Below are 18,193 nucleotides of genomic sequence, written 5' to 3'. Positions count from 1 at the left end.
AAAAAAAAAAAATGGTTCTGAAGAATCTAGGGGCATGACAGGAATAAAGACACAGGGGTAGAGAATGGACTTGAGGACCCAGGGATGGGGAGTGGTAAGCTAGGATGAAGTAAGAGAGAGGCATGGACATATATACACTACCAAATGTCAAATAGATAGCTAGTGGGAAGCAGCTGCATAGCACATGGAGATCAGCTCGGTGCTTCGTGTCCAACTAGAGGGGTGGGATCGGGAGGGTGGGAGGGAAATGCAAGAGGGAGGAGATATGGTGATATATGTATATGTATAGCTGATTCACTTTGTTATACAGCAGAAACTAACACACCACTGTAAAGCAATTATACTCCAATAAAGATGTTAAAAAACAAAACAAAACAAAAAGAAACTCCTTGCAAATATAGTCCTAATTTTGTGAAGAGTGATACATGTATTTATGTGCAAGAGAAGATTTAAGTAGGAATTAAAAGTAGCTATCTCATGGTCATAGAAGAATATTAATTTTTTTTTCCTTTTTTTTTTTTCACCATTTCTATCCCCAAACTACAACCACAAGAATTTATACTTTAGAGTAGTATTTAAAGTAAGGAATGGTGAAGATTAGTTGAAAGTGTTATCAACCAATAAATGGTTTTTATTTTTTATAATGTTTGATCTATTTTCCAAATCAAAAAAATGGCTGTGTATTACTTTAAAATTTGTCTTAGAAAAAATAAATGCTAATTTAATGATGTGTTTATTTTATTTATAATTTTTAAACATTTCCTATCAGTGGCTCCTGGTGGTAAGACTTTCACTTTCTGAACTTTCTCAGAAGTAAGATCTCATCTAGAGTAAGATCAAGGCCACATGAGAGGGGTTTTTGTGTTTGTTTCTCAAAGCACTAGTTTGTGTTCACACTATTCTGTCCAGCAATGGGAAAGAATAATGTGGGACAAATGGTATCTCAGTTCTAATCATATTAGTAGATGCAATCCCATTAATTACCATTAACTTTGTTATGTAGCAGAGGTGGTCTGTAATATTCACTTTGTCAAGCAAAATTTATGATTCTAGAGTTACACGCACAAACATCACTGCATGGGCCATAACGTCATATGAACAGGAAGCTTCAAAATCCTTTCAATTTAATTAGACCATAAACAAACATCTCTGTTTACAAAACCACTTGCATAACTGTCTGATTTATTTTTCTTTTGTTTCATGTCTCTCGTGTTTACATGTGAACTATGAATAAAGCACCATAGAGGAGTTCAGCAGTATTGACAGCAGTCAGTAGCTACCCTGGTGTCTTCCACACCCGAATTCCTCTTCTATTCATAGCGCTGTCCTCAGCCTCACATGGGGTATGGGGTAAAAGCAGCTACTTCCTCAAAGAAATATTTCATATGTACAGACTGAGATAGCAAATCTTTGGAATGTCACAGCCCAGCTGTTGAACACAATATTCCTAATCAACAGTGTGTCAGGCGCTCCCTTGGGCCAAAGCAGCAGTTGGGGGAAATAGAAGCAGCCCCTGTGCTGTAAAAACTCAGACTCCCATGTAAGCTCGGGCCTCCAAACTTCCACTGCCTGCCAGGCTATTTAAAGCCAAGGATTATGCAGTGAGAACAGATGCAGTACATTTTGCCATCTTCCGAAATCTAAAATTTTAAGTAACATTTAAAAAGCATAGTTTAAAATTTTTTGAATCCAATAATTGTACTTTTTAAAGTGGTTTCCTAAACTCAATTTATGAGTATGAGTTAATACATCTTAATGTTTCATAAATATCCACAGAACATACGCTGTGCTTTAGAAAACACTGCAGATAAGATCCAGTTTAGCTTAAAAAAAAAAAAAAAGAGGTACATATTTGGAACTTTATGAGTATGAGTTAATACATCTTAATGTTTCATAAATATCCACAGAACATACGCTGTGCTTTAGAAAACACTGCAGATAAGATCCAGTTTAGCTTAAAAAAAAAAAAAGAGGTACGTATTTGGAACTTTTTAAAATCAGATTTATATCTGAAAATTCCAACATAAGTTTAAGGCAGTAACAAATGTAGTGAATCATAAATATATTTCAGACCCAGTTTTCAAATACTATATTTTAACCTTCAGACTCTATGTTAACAAAGCTCCACTCCACTGTAATAAAATACACTGAAAAGAAAAGCTTATCAAGTGAAGGGGATCACAGCTCTTTTCAGCAATATAAAAAGTTTTCATAAAATGGATAAGAATTTCTTAAATTAGTGTGGCTCTTTTGCCATCAATTGTTAAAAATGCAGCTTCTCTGGCATTGTTGGACTAACGAACAAATAATTCTGAGTCGTCTCTGCTATCAGACTATGGTCTCCTAAACTGTTCATGTTTCTCAGGTGTAAGAATAGCAACAACTTGAGCTGTAGGAACATATTTAACAATTTTCCTTTCTGAGTAAAAGTAACAAAGACAACCTCAATATACCAGGAACTATGTCTATATTTTTAATCTTCATAAAAATCATTTCAAACGTAGGTAATACACACATTCTCGTGATACCATGGGCAGAACTAGAATCTTCCTCGTGCTGTATGAACAGGCACCGTTAAGATTTCACTTGGTCCCACCTGAATCCTTTACTTCCACCACCAGAATTCCGTCGTGACACAGGATGGCAGACAAATCTTTGGTTTCAGTGCCGTCGGGCAGTTTATACTGTCGGGTGAAGCTTCTTGAGATAAAACCGTGCTCGTCCATTCTGGTTCCATGTTGAGCCTTAATTAGCAGCCAACCTTCAAAGGTCTGAATGATGATATCTTCAGGTTGGAACTGGACCACGTCCAGCAGGACCTGGAAGCGGGATTCGTCTCTCTGGGGCAGCATCTCTGCGGTGTCCACGGGGGCAGGCTGGGCCACCCTGGCTTTCCCCAGGTCCACGGTGGTTGGCCCGGGCAGTTCATATAAAGCGTGATCCAGCCTGCAATCTTCCAAACCTCGAGCTTCAAACTCTGCCTCGTATCGCACTGGAGTCTCGATGAGATGCCTCAAGATGATTTTTGCCATAGTGGAGGCAAAGACAGCATCGAACGCCTTCCGCCCCAGCTACGTTGACCGTGTTGAACCCTCGCTGTTGCCTACTGACTAGAGGATCTGTTGGAGCCGCTCTTTGCTTATAACCCTGCGCAGACGCAACCCTTTAATTAGGCCTGAATCACAGCGCCGCACACTCCCTCTTGTCTTTTAACTCCTGCTGACAATGAACGGCTATTTATAGGGCATGTTTCGAAGTTGCTTTTAGCACACAGCCTGCTCGAGCTGCCGAGTCAAGGATTGCCCTTACATTCTCAGTTATCCCTGGCAAGTGTGTCTGCCTTGCTTACCCCCAGAGAAAAAGAAAATCAGAAACAGTGTTTGAGAAATATCTGAGGGAGTGCTCTGTCCTTGTGAACTACAGCGATCTAGCGGATCAGAACAGCCCAGAGATGTGCACTCGTCTTACGGTATGAGCTCAAACTGCATTAATCCTAGTCGCCAAGTGCAAAGCTGGGGGGAGGTGAATTTAGCTGTAATTGATTAGGAATTAAGATACACACGCACACACATTCAAATATCAGACATTCAACAAACCCTCAGCCCTCTGTCCTATATATTTACTTTCACTTCATCCTTTAATCTTTTATACTTAAGGGACATCTGAGCCACGCCATCTGGGTTTATTACATTTGACTCATCAAAAATGAGATCCTAGGACTAAACCAGACAATGATGTCAAACCTCAGATGGGAGTTGGACAGGCATAGAATGGGGCATCTTAGCAAGGAAAATAGAGCCCCGGGGGAGAGAAAAATGTTAAAGCTTTGAACTATTTGATACTAAAGCCCAGAAAACTAAGGATTAATCTAGTTGCAGCTCTGCTGTTTCATTGGCAAAAATAAATAACACATAATTTCTTAACTGTAATACCTTAACATTAAACTTATATTGAAAAAGCATGCGGCAACTCTTTATCCACTGCTATAGAAGGATCTCCAAGACATGTTAGGTATGAAAGAGAAGTCCAGAACAGCATATAATACACTACAGTTTATCTTTTTTTATAGTAGGTATTTGCTTGTACAAATAGAATCTCTCTGAAAGCTGTGTCATGGGGAATGGCAGGTACCTCCTGAGAGGGTAACACAGTGATCAGGAGGCAGGGGCTGGCGGGAGGCTTGCTTACCACTATAAACACATTTGTGCTTTTCATTTCTGCAGTGGGTATGCAATGCGCATACACTCAAGAAGGTTTTAAACATAGAACACTTCCTCTCCACAGAGGTTAGTATTTTCTAGAATGGGTAGACTCTGGAAAACCTTTCCTTAAAACGCATATCCGTTTTCTTAGAATGAAAAAAAAAAATCTACAAAAAATTTAAAAAATCTGAAAACAGAAGGGAAGCATTTCCTTTAGCTCTTTTCTATTACTCTAAAACTCTGTGTGGACATTTTGGTATATATTTAAGAACATGCCCTAATCATGTTCACACTCAGCTTTTTTGACCTTCATTTTGCAGGTTGGTGACCCTCAAGGGAAAAATGTACTCTTTGAGATGTTAATGTCCTCTAGCTCGTAAAATATTGAGAGATGTTTTCCTCAGTGCCTCTCTGAGCGGTAAGCCAAAAACAGAACTCACTGCCAGTGGCAGGAAATAGATAAGGTACTAAGGATTTGGCTTTAAATTCCTAGAAAGAGTCCCAGCAAAACTGAGAAGATACAGAGATCCTTCCATATACTCCCTGTCCCTACACATGCATAACCTCCCCTATGAACACCCCTGCCAGAGCAGTACATTTGTTACAACTGATGAATCTACATTAACACATTATAATCACCCAAAGACAATAATTTCCATTTGGCTTCACTCTTTGTGTTGCCCATTCTATGAATTTGCACACAGGTATAATTGCATGTATCCACCAAAATGGTATCATACAGAGTAGTTTCACTGCCCTAAAAATCCTTTGTACTCCACCTATTCATCTCCCCTCCCCCCAACCCCTGTTCTAAAAAACTGCTGTAAAAAAATGTCTATTTAAAAACCTAAAATTAAAACTCTTCTAGGCTTTAAATTCCTAGAAAGAGTCCCAGCAAAACTGAGAAGATACAGAGATCTTTCCATATACTCCCTGTCCCTACACATGCATAACCTCCCCTATGAACACCCCCGCCAGAGCAGTACATTTGTTACAACTGATGAATCTACATTAACACATTATAATCACCCAAAGACAATAATTTCCATTTGGCTTCACTCTTTGTGTTGCCCATTCTATGAATTTGCACACAGGTATAATTGCATGTATCCACCAAAATGGTATCATACAGAGTAGTTTCACTGCCCTAAAAATCCTTTGTACTCCACCTATTCATCTCCCCTCCCTCCAACCTCTGTTCTAAAAAACGGCTGTAAAAAAATGTCTATTTAAAAACCTAAAATTAAAACTCATCTAAAAAATAAACTCTGTTAAAAAATAAATACTGGAAAGATGCTGGTAGGGTGGACAGAGAAAAACATGTCCAGTTAGTCTTATAGTTTCTTGCCTCCACGGGTCTCTAAAATGGGTAAGGAGGAGCAGATATGAGTGGTGTTTCCACGTTGCTTGTGTGAGTTGCTGAGGTTAAAAAGGAGTATTCACATTTCCCACGCGAGCACCCGAGATTTCTATTGTTTTCCCCAAACTGCCCTTTGACCCTTTGACTCCTACACCTGACCTGCCTTCCTCCTCATCAGCTACCTTGACCCTTTCGGAGAATCTCCCAGGCTTCCGATCTGATCTCCCTGCCCCCACTCTTACCCTACTGTCCATCCTCCCCGTTGTAAGCAGAGCCACTGTTCCAAAGCATAGGATAGAGTATGTCCTTCCCTTGCTTAAAAATCCCAACCAGAAGCTTCTCCTTGTAACCAGAATGAAATCCAAAATCCCGACCACGGCCTTCAAGAACCTCTTTCTCGGCCCCTGCTGACCTCCTCCCCGCCTCTCTCCCCGGATCCTATATGATTCAGCCCCACTGGCCTCCTGTCTGTCCTCGAATACTCCAACCTTTTTTCTTCCTCAGGCCCTTTGCACTTGGAGTCCCTTTTGCTTTGAAAGCTCCACCCTCAGAATGGCAGAAGCCATTCAGGATTCAGGTCAGTTGTCATCTCTTCAGGCAGGTCTTTCCTGATCATCTAGCCAGAGTCTTCCTCCTGTCACTTCCCTATTTTATCTATTTATCTATTTTATCTCCATCGCCATTATCAGCATCTAAAACTATCTTACTTCTGACTTCCCTTTTGGGCCAGAGGTTAAGGCTCCGTGCTGTCACTGCAGGGACCACGGGTTTGGTCCCTGGCTGGGGAACTGAGATCCCACATACAAGCTATGTGGTGGAACCGCCCCCCTAGAAAAAAACCAAAATCCAAACAAAGTCTTGGGGACTTCCCTGGCTATCCAGGGGTTAAGCTGCAGGGGGCTCGGGTTCGATCCGTGGTCAGGGAACTAAGATCCCACATGCCGCGCAGCCAAAACAAAAACAAACAAAAAAACTATCTTACTTCTGGATTTAAATTCCAGCTGGGGAAGACAGACAATGGCACTTGGAGGTCAGAAACATAGGGTTCACTGCTGTAGCCCTAGCACCTAAGACAGTGCCTGGAAAGTGTTAGGAAAAAGAAAAAATCCAACTGCTACAAATTTTGTGCTTTTCATTCAGCTGGCCCTCGATGTCACTTGGCCATCCTTCTGTGTATTTCGATCAGCTTCTCCTATTTCTCCAGAGTGGAGATGGCAAACTTCTTCCTCTCCTCAGGCCTTCCCTGTGCCCCGGGTCTCTCTCTCCCAGCTGAGGGGACTTGCCTCCACGTTCACGCCCAGAGGTCTGAGCGGGGAGAAGCTGGCTGTGCTCGCATGCCCTCTGCTCGGGATTCCCTTGTCCCCTCCATCCTCCTCTGGGCTTCTGTCCAACCACTAACCCCTTTCTCGATGTTCTCTAGTCTCTCGGTGTCCACAGGCTCCTCTCCATCAGCCTAAAGTCCAGTGTGCCCCATCTTTCTAAAGCAAAACAAGACCTTTTAGACCTTATGTCATCCCCTAGCTAATTATTCTATCCCCTCCCGGCCCAGCTCCTTGAATGGTAGCCAGTATTCAATGGTCACTCTCCACGTTGCTGCAAAATAAGTCTGCCCTCAATGAGGTCAAAGGCAGCCTCGTTGCTAAATCTATACTTTAACCTCATTTTGCTTAACCTCTTCAGCATTTGACATAAGCCTCTTATCAGGAAAGAATGCGAACTAGTTTTGTCTTAGCGCTGTCAAGAGGACAAGTAGAGTTTTCTCTTATCCTATTCCATGTGTTCTCAATGGGGCAAAAAAAAAAAATCCATATTATCTAAGATTGTTTTTTGAATTTTATTTTATTTATTTTTTTATACAGCAGGTTCTTATTAGTTATCTATTTTATACATATCATATTATCTAAGATTATACCAAATCTTAGCTGTAGATAATGGATTATGACTCTCCAAAGGGCCCAAGTACATAAACATACATAAAGAATACCTGTGGTATTAAAATTTCATTTTGGAGAGGGAGGAGAAATCAGGTGAAAAATGTCTTGAAAGTCCCTGGATGTGGAGGGATGGAGCAATAATTTTAAAACGGTGAGAGACACAGTTCTAGTCAGCTTCATAAATTGCTCATCCAGACCCCAATGGCCCAGGGGCCAATTTGGGGGATTTCAGAACCAGCTAGGCTTGGGGTCTCAGAAGGTTCCCTAAAAAGAGTGATATCTCAGTCTGGATAAGCTGACAGAGGGGCACAAATGGAGCTTTGGAAAGGGAAGGGGGGATTTGAGTGTTCCCAGCAATAGAATGGCACATTCCAGGGCCTGGAGCCAGAAGAGAACCTGTGATTGGAGGACAAAAGGACGAGGTGTAGCCACAATGCAGACCACAGAGTAGGAAGCGGGAGAAATGAGGCTGGAGGGGTGAGCCTTGTATGTCATTTTTGTTTTCAAATATCTACCAGTTGCTCTAAGAGTGACAGCAGAATCCTTGTTTTAGAGTAAACACTAATCTTTCTCCTTGTAATCAAAAGGCCTATTGAAGTTTTGGGGGTTTTTTTCCAAATTAAAGTTTAAATTCTGTTCTGAAATATAGAGGCTAACTTCATGAAGATCCAGATCAGTGCCTTTTTTACTTTTCTGACTATACCCACAATAAGAAACATACTCAGCATCACCAGTGAACACACATATACACATCCTGGGTACAAAACCCTTAGCTTTACTACCTGTGACGCACTCTGATGGTCTCTGTTTAATTCCATTTAGCTTAACAGTGAGCCTTGCAACTCACTAAATAGATTTCACAGCCCACAGTTTGGGCAACACTTAGTTAACTTTTTCCATTATTAAGTAAGGTAGTTTATCATGTTTGTGGGATAAGTTACCCCTCTACGGGGAGACTGTGATGGTCTAGACTGGTTTTTCTTCTGGAGCTGCAGTGAGACATTGAGTAGGTAGGAAAGCAAGAGGTGTAGTGAGACCAGAAAGCATGGCTTGTGTCAAGTGCTGAGAGGTTAAGGAAGATAAGGATGGAAGCACAGACTTAGCAGTGAGGGTGTCTTTGACTTAAGGAGAGTCAGAGGCAAAGTCAGGCAGAGGTTGGACTGCAGTTGGTTGGGTAGTGCATATTGCAGTTTCAAGGAGCTGGGTGGGAGGGGATGGAAAGGATTCACTAGAGGCTGACATGAGGTCTGGAAGGCTTGTTTTGTTTTAATAAGATGTTTTTAAGAAAAGTGACTGTTAGTTTGATGGAAAGGAGAGAACTGGTTAGCAAGGGGCCCTGAGGGGCCATGGTTGATCTAGTCTGAGAGCTAGATGGCCAATATCCCGCTTTAAATATTCCTTTTAAACAAAGTAATTTCCTTATGTCATCCTCAAATCATGAATAAGATTTTTGTTCACCATTTCATCCTGGTGTCAACTAGTCTTTGGGGGAATTAAGTAAGGGATTGTACCAGGCTTTAGGGAAACAAGTGCAAAGGGCCTCCAGTACCTGAGGAAGAAGTAATGAGACAGAAGCAGGTGATAGCAGCAGTCTGGAAAGAGATAAAAGTGACAACCAAGTTAGAACATAGACATCTGCCTAAGGGAATCCTAAAAATATTTGAATGGTAATTTGATTGGACCTTGCTGCAATCTTGGAGGCCAGAGTCAGCTCTGGAATGTTAGCCTTACGGCCATGAAGGAGATCACATTTTAGATAGAAGCCATAAGTGCAGACACATTTTAACAGGGTTGAGAGGATGGAAGAGGTCATCTTCCCGAGTCACCACTTCCATCCCATCACCCTTCCTTAGATCAAATACTATAAGTGGTTCTAGGCTTTCTCACATGAAAACTGTTTGGTTGTACATTCTGATCTCGACTATTCTTTCTAAATCTACCTTTATGGAATTTCCTCCATCATATATTCCTAACTCTTTGGTCTGGGAGTCACATTCCCCACCAATATGACCAAAAAGGTAGCCATATTTTCTGAGGCTACACTGTATGATCCCTGTCCTCTAGACTCACTGTTCTGCTCTCCTCCAAACACTCCTACTTCTCTCTTTTTCCCCCTCATGCTATTTCTTGTAGTCAGGATGCTATAGTAGGCTGAAGAATATCCGCCCCCCCCAAAAAAAAGATGTCCATGTCCTAAACCTTGTAATCTATAAATGTTCCCTTATATGGCAAAGACTTTACAGATGTGATTAAATTAAGGATCTTGAGATGAGATTTCCCTGGATTATCTGGATGAGCCCCAAATGTCATCACAAGAGAAAGGAGGCAGAGGGAGATTTAACACACACAGAGGAGAAGGCGGTATGAAGACAGAGCAAAGAGAGATTTGAAGATGCTGGTCTTGAAGACTGGAGTGATGGGGCCACAAACCAAGGAATTCCAGCAGCCACTCTAAACTGAAAGAGGCAAGATTCTCCCGTGGAGCCTCCAGATGGAGCTCATCCCGTTGACTCCTTGATTTTGGACTGCTGGCCTCCAGAGCTGTGAGAGAGTAACAGGCCACTGGGTCAAGTCATGCAGTTTGTGGTAACTTGCTACAACAGTCCTGAAACTAACACACATGCCCTCATCCTACTTCTGATGCTCAAAATCTGTCCTCCCTTCAGGCTCAGCTCCACGCTGCTTCTGCCTGTGGGTGCCCGTCTTGCTTCAGCTGAAAGCAATTTTCCTCTGCTTGCTGGGTATGAGGTTCACCTGGCACCTTATAAATCCCTGGATCTAATTTTATGCATTATTAAGCAAGGCATGCGGCTAGGAATCCTGGGAGATAGAGCAGGTGTTCCACAAGTGGTGAATGAGAAAAGCTTTGAAAGATTCTACTGGTTCAGTTGATTCATAACGTACTTGTGAAGCTTCAGGTCCACAACTCTGAGCTTTTAAGCTGCTTCCTGATGGCAGTGTTGCGGTCAGGTTCATCTGGTGCGGCTCATGGGGGACCAGGAGTGAGCGCACACTGTTCACTCTGCCTTCCCTGAGTCCTTCCTGTGGGGTTCACCAAGCCACCCACATTCAGGATTGGCTCTGATTCTGCTCCCGAGTCCATTATAACCAATGACTCATTAACAGCCTCAGCTACGATCACAGGGATCCACATCAAAGCTTACCTTCCCAGAGCCTGTAGCACAGCCAACAACCGGGAGTCTGCCTGTCCTCCTGAGTCTCCAACCAGACTTCAAATTAGAGTTGGAATCGGCCGGCTCTTGGAGTTGGCCCAATTCGTAAAGCTGAACACTGGCCAAGATTTTCTCCTCCCTTTGCTTTCTTCCCTGCCAAGCTCCACAGGCCCTCTTAAGGCCTGGATCCTGTTCTGAATCTCAGCCGGTGTCTGGGTCCAGGGGACCCATGGAGAACCCACCCTGTTCGTTCTGTAGGCATGGGTCCTAGTTCCTATGCCCTCACCTGCTAGCTAGACTCATACCAGGCTGTCTAAATTCTGGTTTAAAACAGCACATGGGATCCTCACCTACCATGGAAAGATGGTCTGTAACTATCACTCAGGCAGCTATGCTTTTTGACTTAGTAGTGGAGCCTGCAGTGCAGCCGGCGAGAGCAACCAGGTAGCTTCCTATTTACCCTGCCTCACCCTCCTTTTCCTGACATGGATTTTCTGAGCACCAGTGGACCTCGCTCCTGAACTCGGTGCTAAGTCTCTGTAATTGGGCCCAACACATCTCCAACAGATCCACTGCTTCATGGTGCTTAAGAATATAAACTAAGCATGTATTCTTTGGCACATTGCTTCACCTGAGTATGTTTCAATTTCCTCATCTCTAAAATGGGCAAAATTAACAGAACATACCTGCCAGGGACGTTAGGAAGATTGGATCTGATTCTGGCCATAAAGCATTTTCACTATAAGGCATTGTGCAACGTGATCAATAAATAGAAGTGTTTCTGGTGGTCTCTCCAAATCATAAGCAGACTGCACACTTGAAGTTATTTGCTGTCTATCAAAAACTTTAATCCTTTTTCTCAGCTACTCTTTGGAATCCTCATGAAAAAGCATATAAATCTAATTTTCTAGGGCAATACAGGTTACTGAAACCCAGATGGTATTTAAATGGAATACATTATAAAATCTTGGAAACAGAAGAATGCTTTTGACTGTCCCTCAGTGTTTGGTGCAAGGTTTCTCCCTCCAAAATAGGACCAATCCAAGCAGCTATCTTGGCTCATGTTAACACTAGGAGTGGTTTCATATTTTCACGTGATAACTGCCCTCTGGTGGGAGAGATTAGAATTATACTCATGAGAGACTAATAATAACTGAAATTCTAAATGAGCAACTCTTAGTCCTCTTGTCTTTTGACTCTGTATTCCAAATAAAGGTCCTCATACACTGAGCCCATTTATTTGTCCTAACCCTTGCAGCTTTTAGATCATTTGTATTGGGGTAGGGGGCGGGATAAGGATGGGGAAATTTTTGAAGAATATATTTTAAACCCTTGCTTTCTGATTGAAAACTACCAAGCGTAAACTATGCTAGTTCTATACAAAAGTACCTAAAGAGGCATCATAACGGTGTGATTAAAGGAACGGTTTTCTTTTAAATGAATTTATTTATTTGTTTGTTTATTTATTTATTTATTTATTTATGGCTGCGGTGGGTCTTCGTTACTGTGCACGGGCTTTCTCTAGTTGCAGCGAGGGGGGGCTACTCTTCGTTTTGGTGCGCAGGCTTCTCATTGCGGTGGCTTCTCTTGTTGCAGAGCATGGGCTCTAGGTGTGCAGGCTTCAGTAGTTGTGGCACGTGGGCTCAGTAGTTGCAGCTCATGGCCTCTAGAGCGCAGGCTCAGTAGTTGTGGCGCACGGGCTTAGTTGCTCCACAGCATGTGGGATCTTCCCGGACCAGGGCTCGAACCCGTGTCCCCTGCGTTGGCAGGCGGATTCTTAACCACTGTGCCAGCAGGGAAGTCCTGAAGGAACAGTTTTTAGGGACATAAAGACCTAAATTTGAATCCTCACTCTGCCCTTTACTATCTGCTTGATATAGGGCAAGTCACAACCTCTCTGAGGCTTAGTTTCTTCTTTGCCAGGAAAATGGGGAAAATACCTATGTCTCTTAGGGTTGTTGTGAGGATTAGAAAAGAGATATAAGACACTTAGACTACAACCTGGCACATAGAAAGTGTTCAGTAAATATTAGATATTATTATTTGTAATACACAATAGGATTACAGTTCTTTGGAGAAAAAACTGACCCATTTCAACTCAGTAGTGGCTATTTTAAGAGAATAGCATGTGGCATTGCCCATGTTTCTTTAAACATTAATCAAGGCCTTGGCAAATGTGAGATGTTACTGGGTAACTATACAAGCCACTAATTCTGTGCAGGTAAGGTTCAGACCAAGCCAGACCCTGGGAGCAATGCATTAAAGCTTCCCTATCATGCCAGAGTGTCTTTATCAGCTATGATCAAATGATTTTTTTCTTTTTCCACAATTTGCTTTTAAGCCCTTTGGTGGTATTAACATTACTTTTTAGTTGCTGAACTACTAAGCTTGAGAAACTCAAGTCTGCTTTTTTAACCTGAGGGAAATTCCAAGGAAATATACCTTGCTCACAACTGGTTCTTAGCAGGGGGTGGGGGAGTGGCTGAGGGTGTATGAGTTCTTTCTTCCACAACATAGTTTAACTGAGAGGTCAGATAAGGATGTCAGGTTAGAGAAAATGCAGGATTGGGGACAGTGGGGCAGACGGTAGAGTGAAGGACCAGCAGTCAGGGGAAGAGATAGAAGCCGGGAGTCCTAACCAGCTCTGTAACCCCAGGTAGGTCACCATCACATCCATGAACCTCAGTTCTCAGCTGGAAAAGTGAAAAAAAGGACTGAACTAAATTTATAAGGTCCCTTTCGAGTTAAAAAGAAAAAAGATGGAGAAGAAAAGAAGACACACTTAGGTATGATGCTGTTTCCATACAGCCTGCTGAAGCGTTCTCCAAAACATTATCATTTTCTGTTTTTTGTGCATCCACTTCCCAGCCCTGGCAACTCCCTTTCTGCCCATTTCACACTCATGACCTGGCAGCTACCATGTGGCCCGATTCCCAGGCCAGGTGAGTGGACCCAGGGTGGACCCCTGACGAGAGCTGAGCCAATCGGATTTTTTAAGGGACGGGGAATTGGGATTCTGAGACATCAGGCCCTGTTGGCCCTTGGGCTGAGGTGTGCATGGCGTTGAAATGGCATTTCCTGCCATGACAGGGCCAAAGCAGAGAGGGCCAGTCCTCGTGTTCACCTCACTCCCCTTTCCCTGTGGGGAATTGCACTGAAGGCTGCTCACGCAGCCTCAGCGAGAATATTTGTCTTGGAATTAGGAATTCCCTAGAAACCAAAACATTGCTTAGAACCAATTCCCAAGCCACTTTCTGCCCTTGTACTTTGGCAAACAACACTTGTATCATTTGGAAAAAATTCTCTTTATTTCTAGAGCTAGTGTGAGTAGGTTTCTATTAGCCTTTAAAAAGCAGATACCTATTGGCAAAGGAGCTTTGAGGAATTTATTCTGGGGCTCAAGGCCCCAATGGAGCCATGACTTGACGGACTAACTCCAAGAAGGGGCATTTCAGACACAATCCAAGCTATTAGAGACATATTTGGGGGCAGAATGATCTTCTTATGGTTCCTCAAATCCATAAGCAACTTCCTGTGCTATTTTCCTGGCCTTGATAGGAATTCTAGAGGTACATACTTGACTAGACTTTCTATTTTGCTTGCAAAACAAACAACAACTAAGATCTAAGGTGAAAGATCTTGCAGGTGAAAAAAAACACTCAAGTTGGTATTTTTATAGCCTAGACTCAGAAAGTCCTCTTTGGAGGCCATTTTGGAGGAAGAATGAAGGCTTACCCAACTGATGCAATCTGCTCACATGCTCATGTGGCCCACCCATTCCAACCTCAGGAGAGGCCACGTTGCATGACGGTCAAGAGCATAAGCTACAGAGCCAGTTACCTGAGTTCAAATCCTGACTCCACCTCTGACCTGGACATGTAACTTAGTATCCACCTCATTGAGTTCTTTGAACATCAAATGAGTTCATATATAGAACATCTAGTACCAGACACTGTTCTAAGTAGTTTTACATAAAAATAAAAGGTGGCCTGTGTGCATGTAAAGTGCTCAGTTGGTCACAGGAGGAACTAGAGAGACAGCTAAGAAACTGGGTGCGTGGATTGTCTACATGTGCGGAAGCCATGCTTAGTGTTTTGATAGTAAGACCCAGTAGGAATTAATTAAAATTCATATTAGAAACTCACCACCCACAGCAATTGGTCAGTAAGAGTCAAAAGGCAGAACAAACCCCAATGGTTTCTTTACCTCTATATATGTCAGCGGGAATCCTCACAGCGGACACTATTCTGAAGATGTCTTTTTCTAAGCCCCAGAGCAAGATGTACTATCTCATGGCCAGCTCATGGGCTTCATAGCTTGAAGGAAGCAAAGTCAATAGGCTTGTCTCCTTGAGTGAAATGCTATGTCAGGACACCAGCACAGGGCAAATACTCAAGCGTTCATTTCTTTCTTTCCTTCTACAAAACATTAACTTTACTGTGTCACCACATCTCATTGCAACAATCTAGCCATCTCTTAAGCACCTCCTTGTGATAACGTCATGGTAGTTACAGGATGTGCTTTTATGGAATGTATTCCTTTCATTTCTCACAACACTATAGGATACTTTTCCCAACCCCTGAAAAGTGTAGACTTCGATACTCCACTGCCTTCAAGACTGTAACCTCCAAGGAACCTATCTTTACAACTTCACTGCCTGCATCTCCTCCTTCCTACCCTTCCCACAAACACACACACACCCACCGCTTGACATTTACCCACTGAAACTTTTACCCAGATTTCCAAAACACTGTCCCAGGTCATTGCTTTACATGTGTCAGTCAAGTTCCCAGCAGGAAATGTGGCATCTGCAAGCTGAGTCATTTAAGGAGAGTTCAAAAAATAGACTGCTACAGAGGTGGGCAGAATTGAGGAAAAGTATAGAGTAATGCAATGCCCCCAGGGCTACCAGAGCAGAAAGTTATTACAACCTTTAGGAATAGTCTTAGTTTTGATTTGCAATGACAAGGAAACACATTTGATTTCTTGATGGCTGTGGCAGCCAAAGAAGTGTAGCATTCAATTTCCCCTCCAAGACAGAGCTGGGAGATGCAAGTGTGGAGTTAGCTGACGACTTCTAGAAGTGAGAACTGTGAGAGCCTTCAGCTTTTGCGCTGGGGCCGCACTTGTTCTAGGCAACCCCTCCCCCATGACTAAGCATCATGGGGGCTCTAGAGCCTGGATGTTTCTGTTAACACGGATCTTACAGATCGTCTTCGCTCTGGAGCCCCCATCATGTCTGCATCCTGGTCTGAGGCTCTCCCTGCCTGATCCTGTTTCCTCCCCACTTTCCTGTGGCAGGGGTCAGATCTACATCATGCTGTGAAAGCTCTCCCTGTCCAATCCCCCTTCCTCTTCCTTTTCTCCTTCACAGGAATTTCATCTCAACAAACTTCTTATGCTCGTAACTGCATCTAAATGTCTGCTTCTCAGAGGACACAATTAACTCAGTGGCCATACTTGGCCATCCATGGCGGTTGAAGAGAAGAGGAAAACAGTCTATGTAGAGATTGGTGGGGGGGATGTATTGTTGGTTTCCCTCTACCTGTTTCCACTCCCTTCCGGAGATCTGACTTCTTTTTCATCCATGACTTCCATGGGACCCTATTAATAAATTTCTTGTCTTTTCTTGAGTTAACCTAGGCTTTTACTCTTTTGCCACAAGGACAAGTAATTCATAGATTTTTTTAATATCATCTTCAAAGAGAGGGGAGAGTCAGGGCCACAAAACCACCATCCTCATTATACCCCCTACATAGCTCTACCAATACTCACCCCCAGCCCACCCGCCATCCACAACATTAAGTCTGAAAGGGATGGAAAATCACCAAGAAAATTCCCCAAGACAACGTGGCAAAAGGGAGCCAGGGCAGGAGATCATTAACACTAATTGAGAAAATCCTCTTATTCTATGGAGGAAATGGGCATTTCTGCTAAGTTAACCAAAAAAGAAAAAAATGTAAAGGTATAACTTTGAAGCAATTAAAAATAAACTGGTTTTTTTGTTTGTTTTGTTTGTTTTCAATGTGCTTCACTGGCTCTGTAAGCAACAGAGGGAATAAACTACAGAATATATTTCCATGTTTGGTGGCCTCTAATGTTCAAATATATTTTAGCAACATATAGTAATTGAATACCTACTATGTGGCAGGTCTGGAAAAAGCACTGGCTATACAAAGATAAAAGACTCATTTCTTAAAATCTCAGATAGGTGCAGGAGACAAATAATGAAAAAGAAGACTAGAGATAAACAGAATAAAATGTCTTGACTTGGGTTGTACCATTTTTTAGTAAAGAAAGGCAGTAGCCAGGGACAAGAGAAGTTTTCCAGTTACTGAAGCATTGGAGCAATAAGAAAATATAACATTTTTCAAAGAAGAATGGGAATTCTTTGAAAATTAGGCACATTTTGAAATGACGAAGAAGAATCATATACTAAATGTAACTACTGAGATCTATCAAGAGAAGAATGAAAAAGATCGGGCATCAATGTCAGCAGGAAATTATCCTGAGCCGTGTCTCCTAAGAGCACCAGCTCCAAGCCTGGCCTAAATTCCTCCTGAGAAGTGTACGTGGGCTGCACTACTGGTCAGGTTACCTTGGAACCTGAGCCCTCTACGGACCTCTCCATATCAATTCCTTCCAGCCTTACTACCGGAGACACAATCTAGCCACCGTGATCTACCTCCTCTGTTTGAATTCCATCTCAATTTCTTCTGATTCGTGTGGTAGTCAGCCACCAAAATGGCTCTCACAGATCGTTGACTGCTGGTAATCTGTCACATTCAATCCAGCTGCCTTGTGTAACTAAGAGCACATTGCAGAAATGACAGTGTGTGATTTCCGAGGCTAGATTACAAGCGGTGATGAGGCTTTCACCTTACTCTCTCTTCAGTTGCTCCCTGTGAAGGAATCCTGCCACCGTCCCACATTGGGAGGAACTGAGGCCTCCTTTCAACAACCATCACCATGTGGATGAACCGTTTTGGAAGAGAATCCGCCAGCCCCAGTGAAGTCTCCAGACGACGGCAGCCCTGATCGCACCTTACCCGCAACCTCATGAGAGAACCTGAGACAGAACCACCCAGCTAAGCCACTATAGAACTTCTGACCCACAGACACTGGATAATAAGTGTTTTAAAACACTAAGTGTTGAAATAATTTGTTGCAATTAATCATTACAGGAGTCTGGGTGTTTTAGTTTTGTATCATCATTACTTTTGCTCTCCTTCTATCTATCCACCAAATATGCTGTAATAAAAATATTTTTAGAAATCATTCTTCATACAATACTGGAAAGATCTATTCATTTCTTTCTTTAAAATTTTTTTATTGAAGTATAGGTGATTTACAATCTATTCGTTCCTGAGATCACACAAAGTATCTTTCTATTCATGTTTGGAGTGGAAATTAACAAGGCACCTCAGGCAAGGCCAGTCTGCAGACAAAACAAAAATCTTTCCTGTTTAGGAAAGTCATGTTTCCAGGTTACACTGCCCAAAAGGAACTGGCCTCAAAAATCAG

At 42.5% G+C, this 18,193-nt stretch overlaps 1 protein-coding gene, 2 long non-coding RNA genes and 1 pseudogene across 5 annotated transcripts in view; 1 reads left to right on the top strand and 3 right to left on the bottom strand.

Annotated features, from left to right (window-relative positions):
* LOC102986668 (AP-2 complex subunit mu-like) overlaps nucleotides 1–2,586 on the bottom strand; it is a 14,094-nt pseudogene extending 11,508 nt beyond the window's left edge.
* Nucleotides 1–3,133, bottom strand: part of HSPB3 (heat shock protein family B (small) member 3) — a 27,017-nt gene extending 23,884 nt beyond the window's left edge. For 2 of the 3 annotated variants that reach the window (XM_055086558.1, XM_007111521.4), the window contains exon 1: nucleotides 2,516–3,133. In XM_055086558.1, the coding sequence (XP_054942533.1) occupies nucleotides 2,583–3,032 (450 nt within the window). In that variant the 5' untranslated portion in view covers nucleotides 3,033–3,133 and the 3' untranslated portion in view covers nucleotides 2,516–2,582. The remainder of the gene's footprint in view (nucleotides 1–2,515) is intronic. The other variant, XM_055086557.1, reaches the window with a different exon arrangement.
* Nucleotides 3,134–3,318: 185 nt separating this feature from the next.
* Nucleotides 3,319–17,915, top strand: LOC129392327 (uncharacterized). The gene is made up of 3 exons (XR_008618055.1): nucleotides 3,319–3,469; nucleotides 4,224–4,286; nucleotides 17,565–17,915. It is a non-coding gene; the product is annotated as an uncharacterized lncRNA (long non-coding RNA).
* On the bottom strand, nucleotides 9,050–11,903 carry LOC129392328 (uncharacterized). Its single transcript, XR_008618056.1, has 3 exons — nucleotides 10,661–11,903; nucleotides 9,843–10,037; nucleotides 9,050–9,088 (listed from the first exon to the last, which is right to left on the bottom strand). It is a non-coding gene; the product is annotated as an uncharacterized lncRNA (long non-coding RNA).
* Nucleotides 17,916–18,193: the final 278 nt, after the last annotated feature.

The sequence above is a fragment of the Physeter macrocephalus genome, chromosome 8 (genome assembly GCF_002837175.3).
Source record: "Physeter macrocephalus isolate SW-GA chromosome 8, ASM283717v5, whole genome shotgun sequence".
Taxonomy (NCBI): domain Eukaryota; kingdom Metazoa; phylum Chordata; class Mammalia; order Artiodactyla; family Physeteridae; genus Physeter; species Physeter macrocephalus.
Note: the sequence above shows the minus strand (reverse complement) of the source record. Positions and strands in the feature narration are given on the sequence as shown.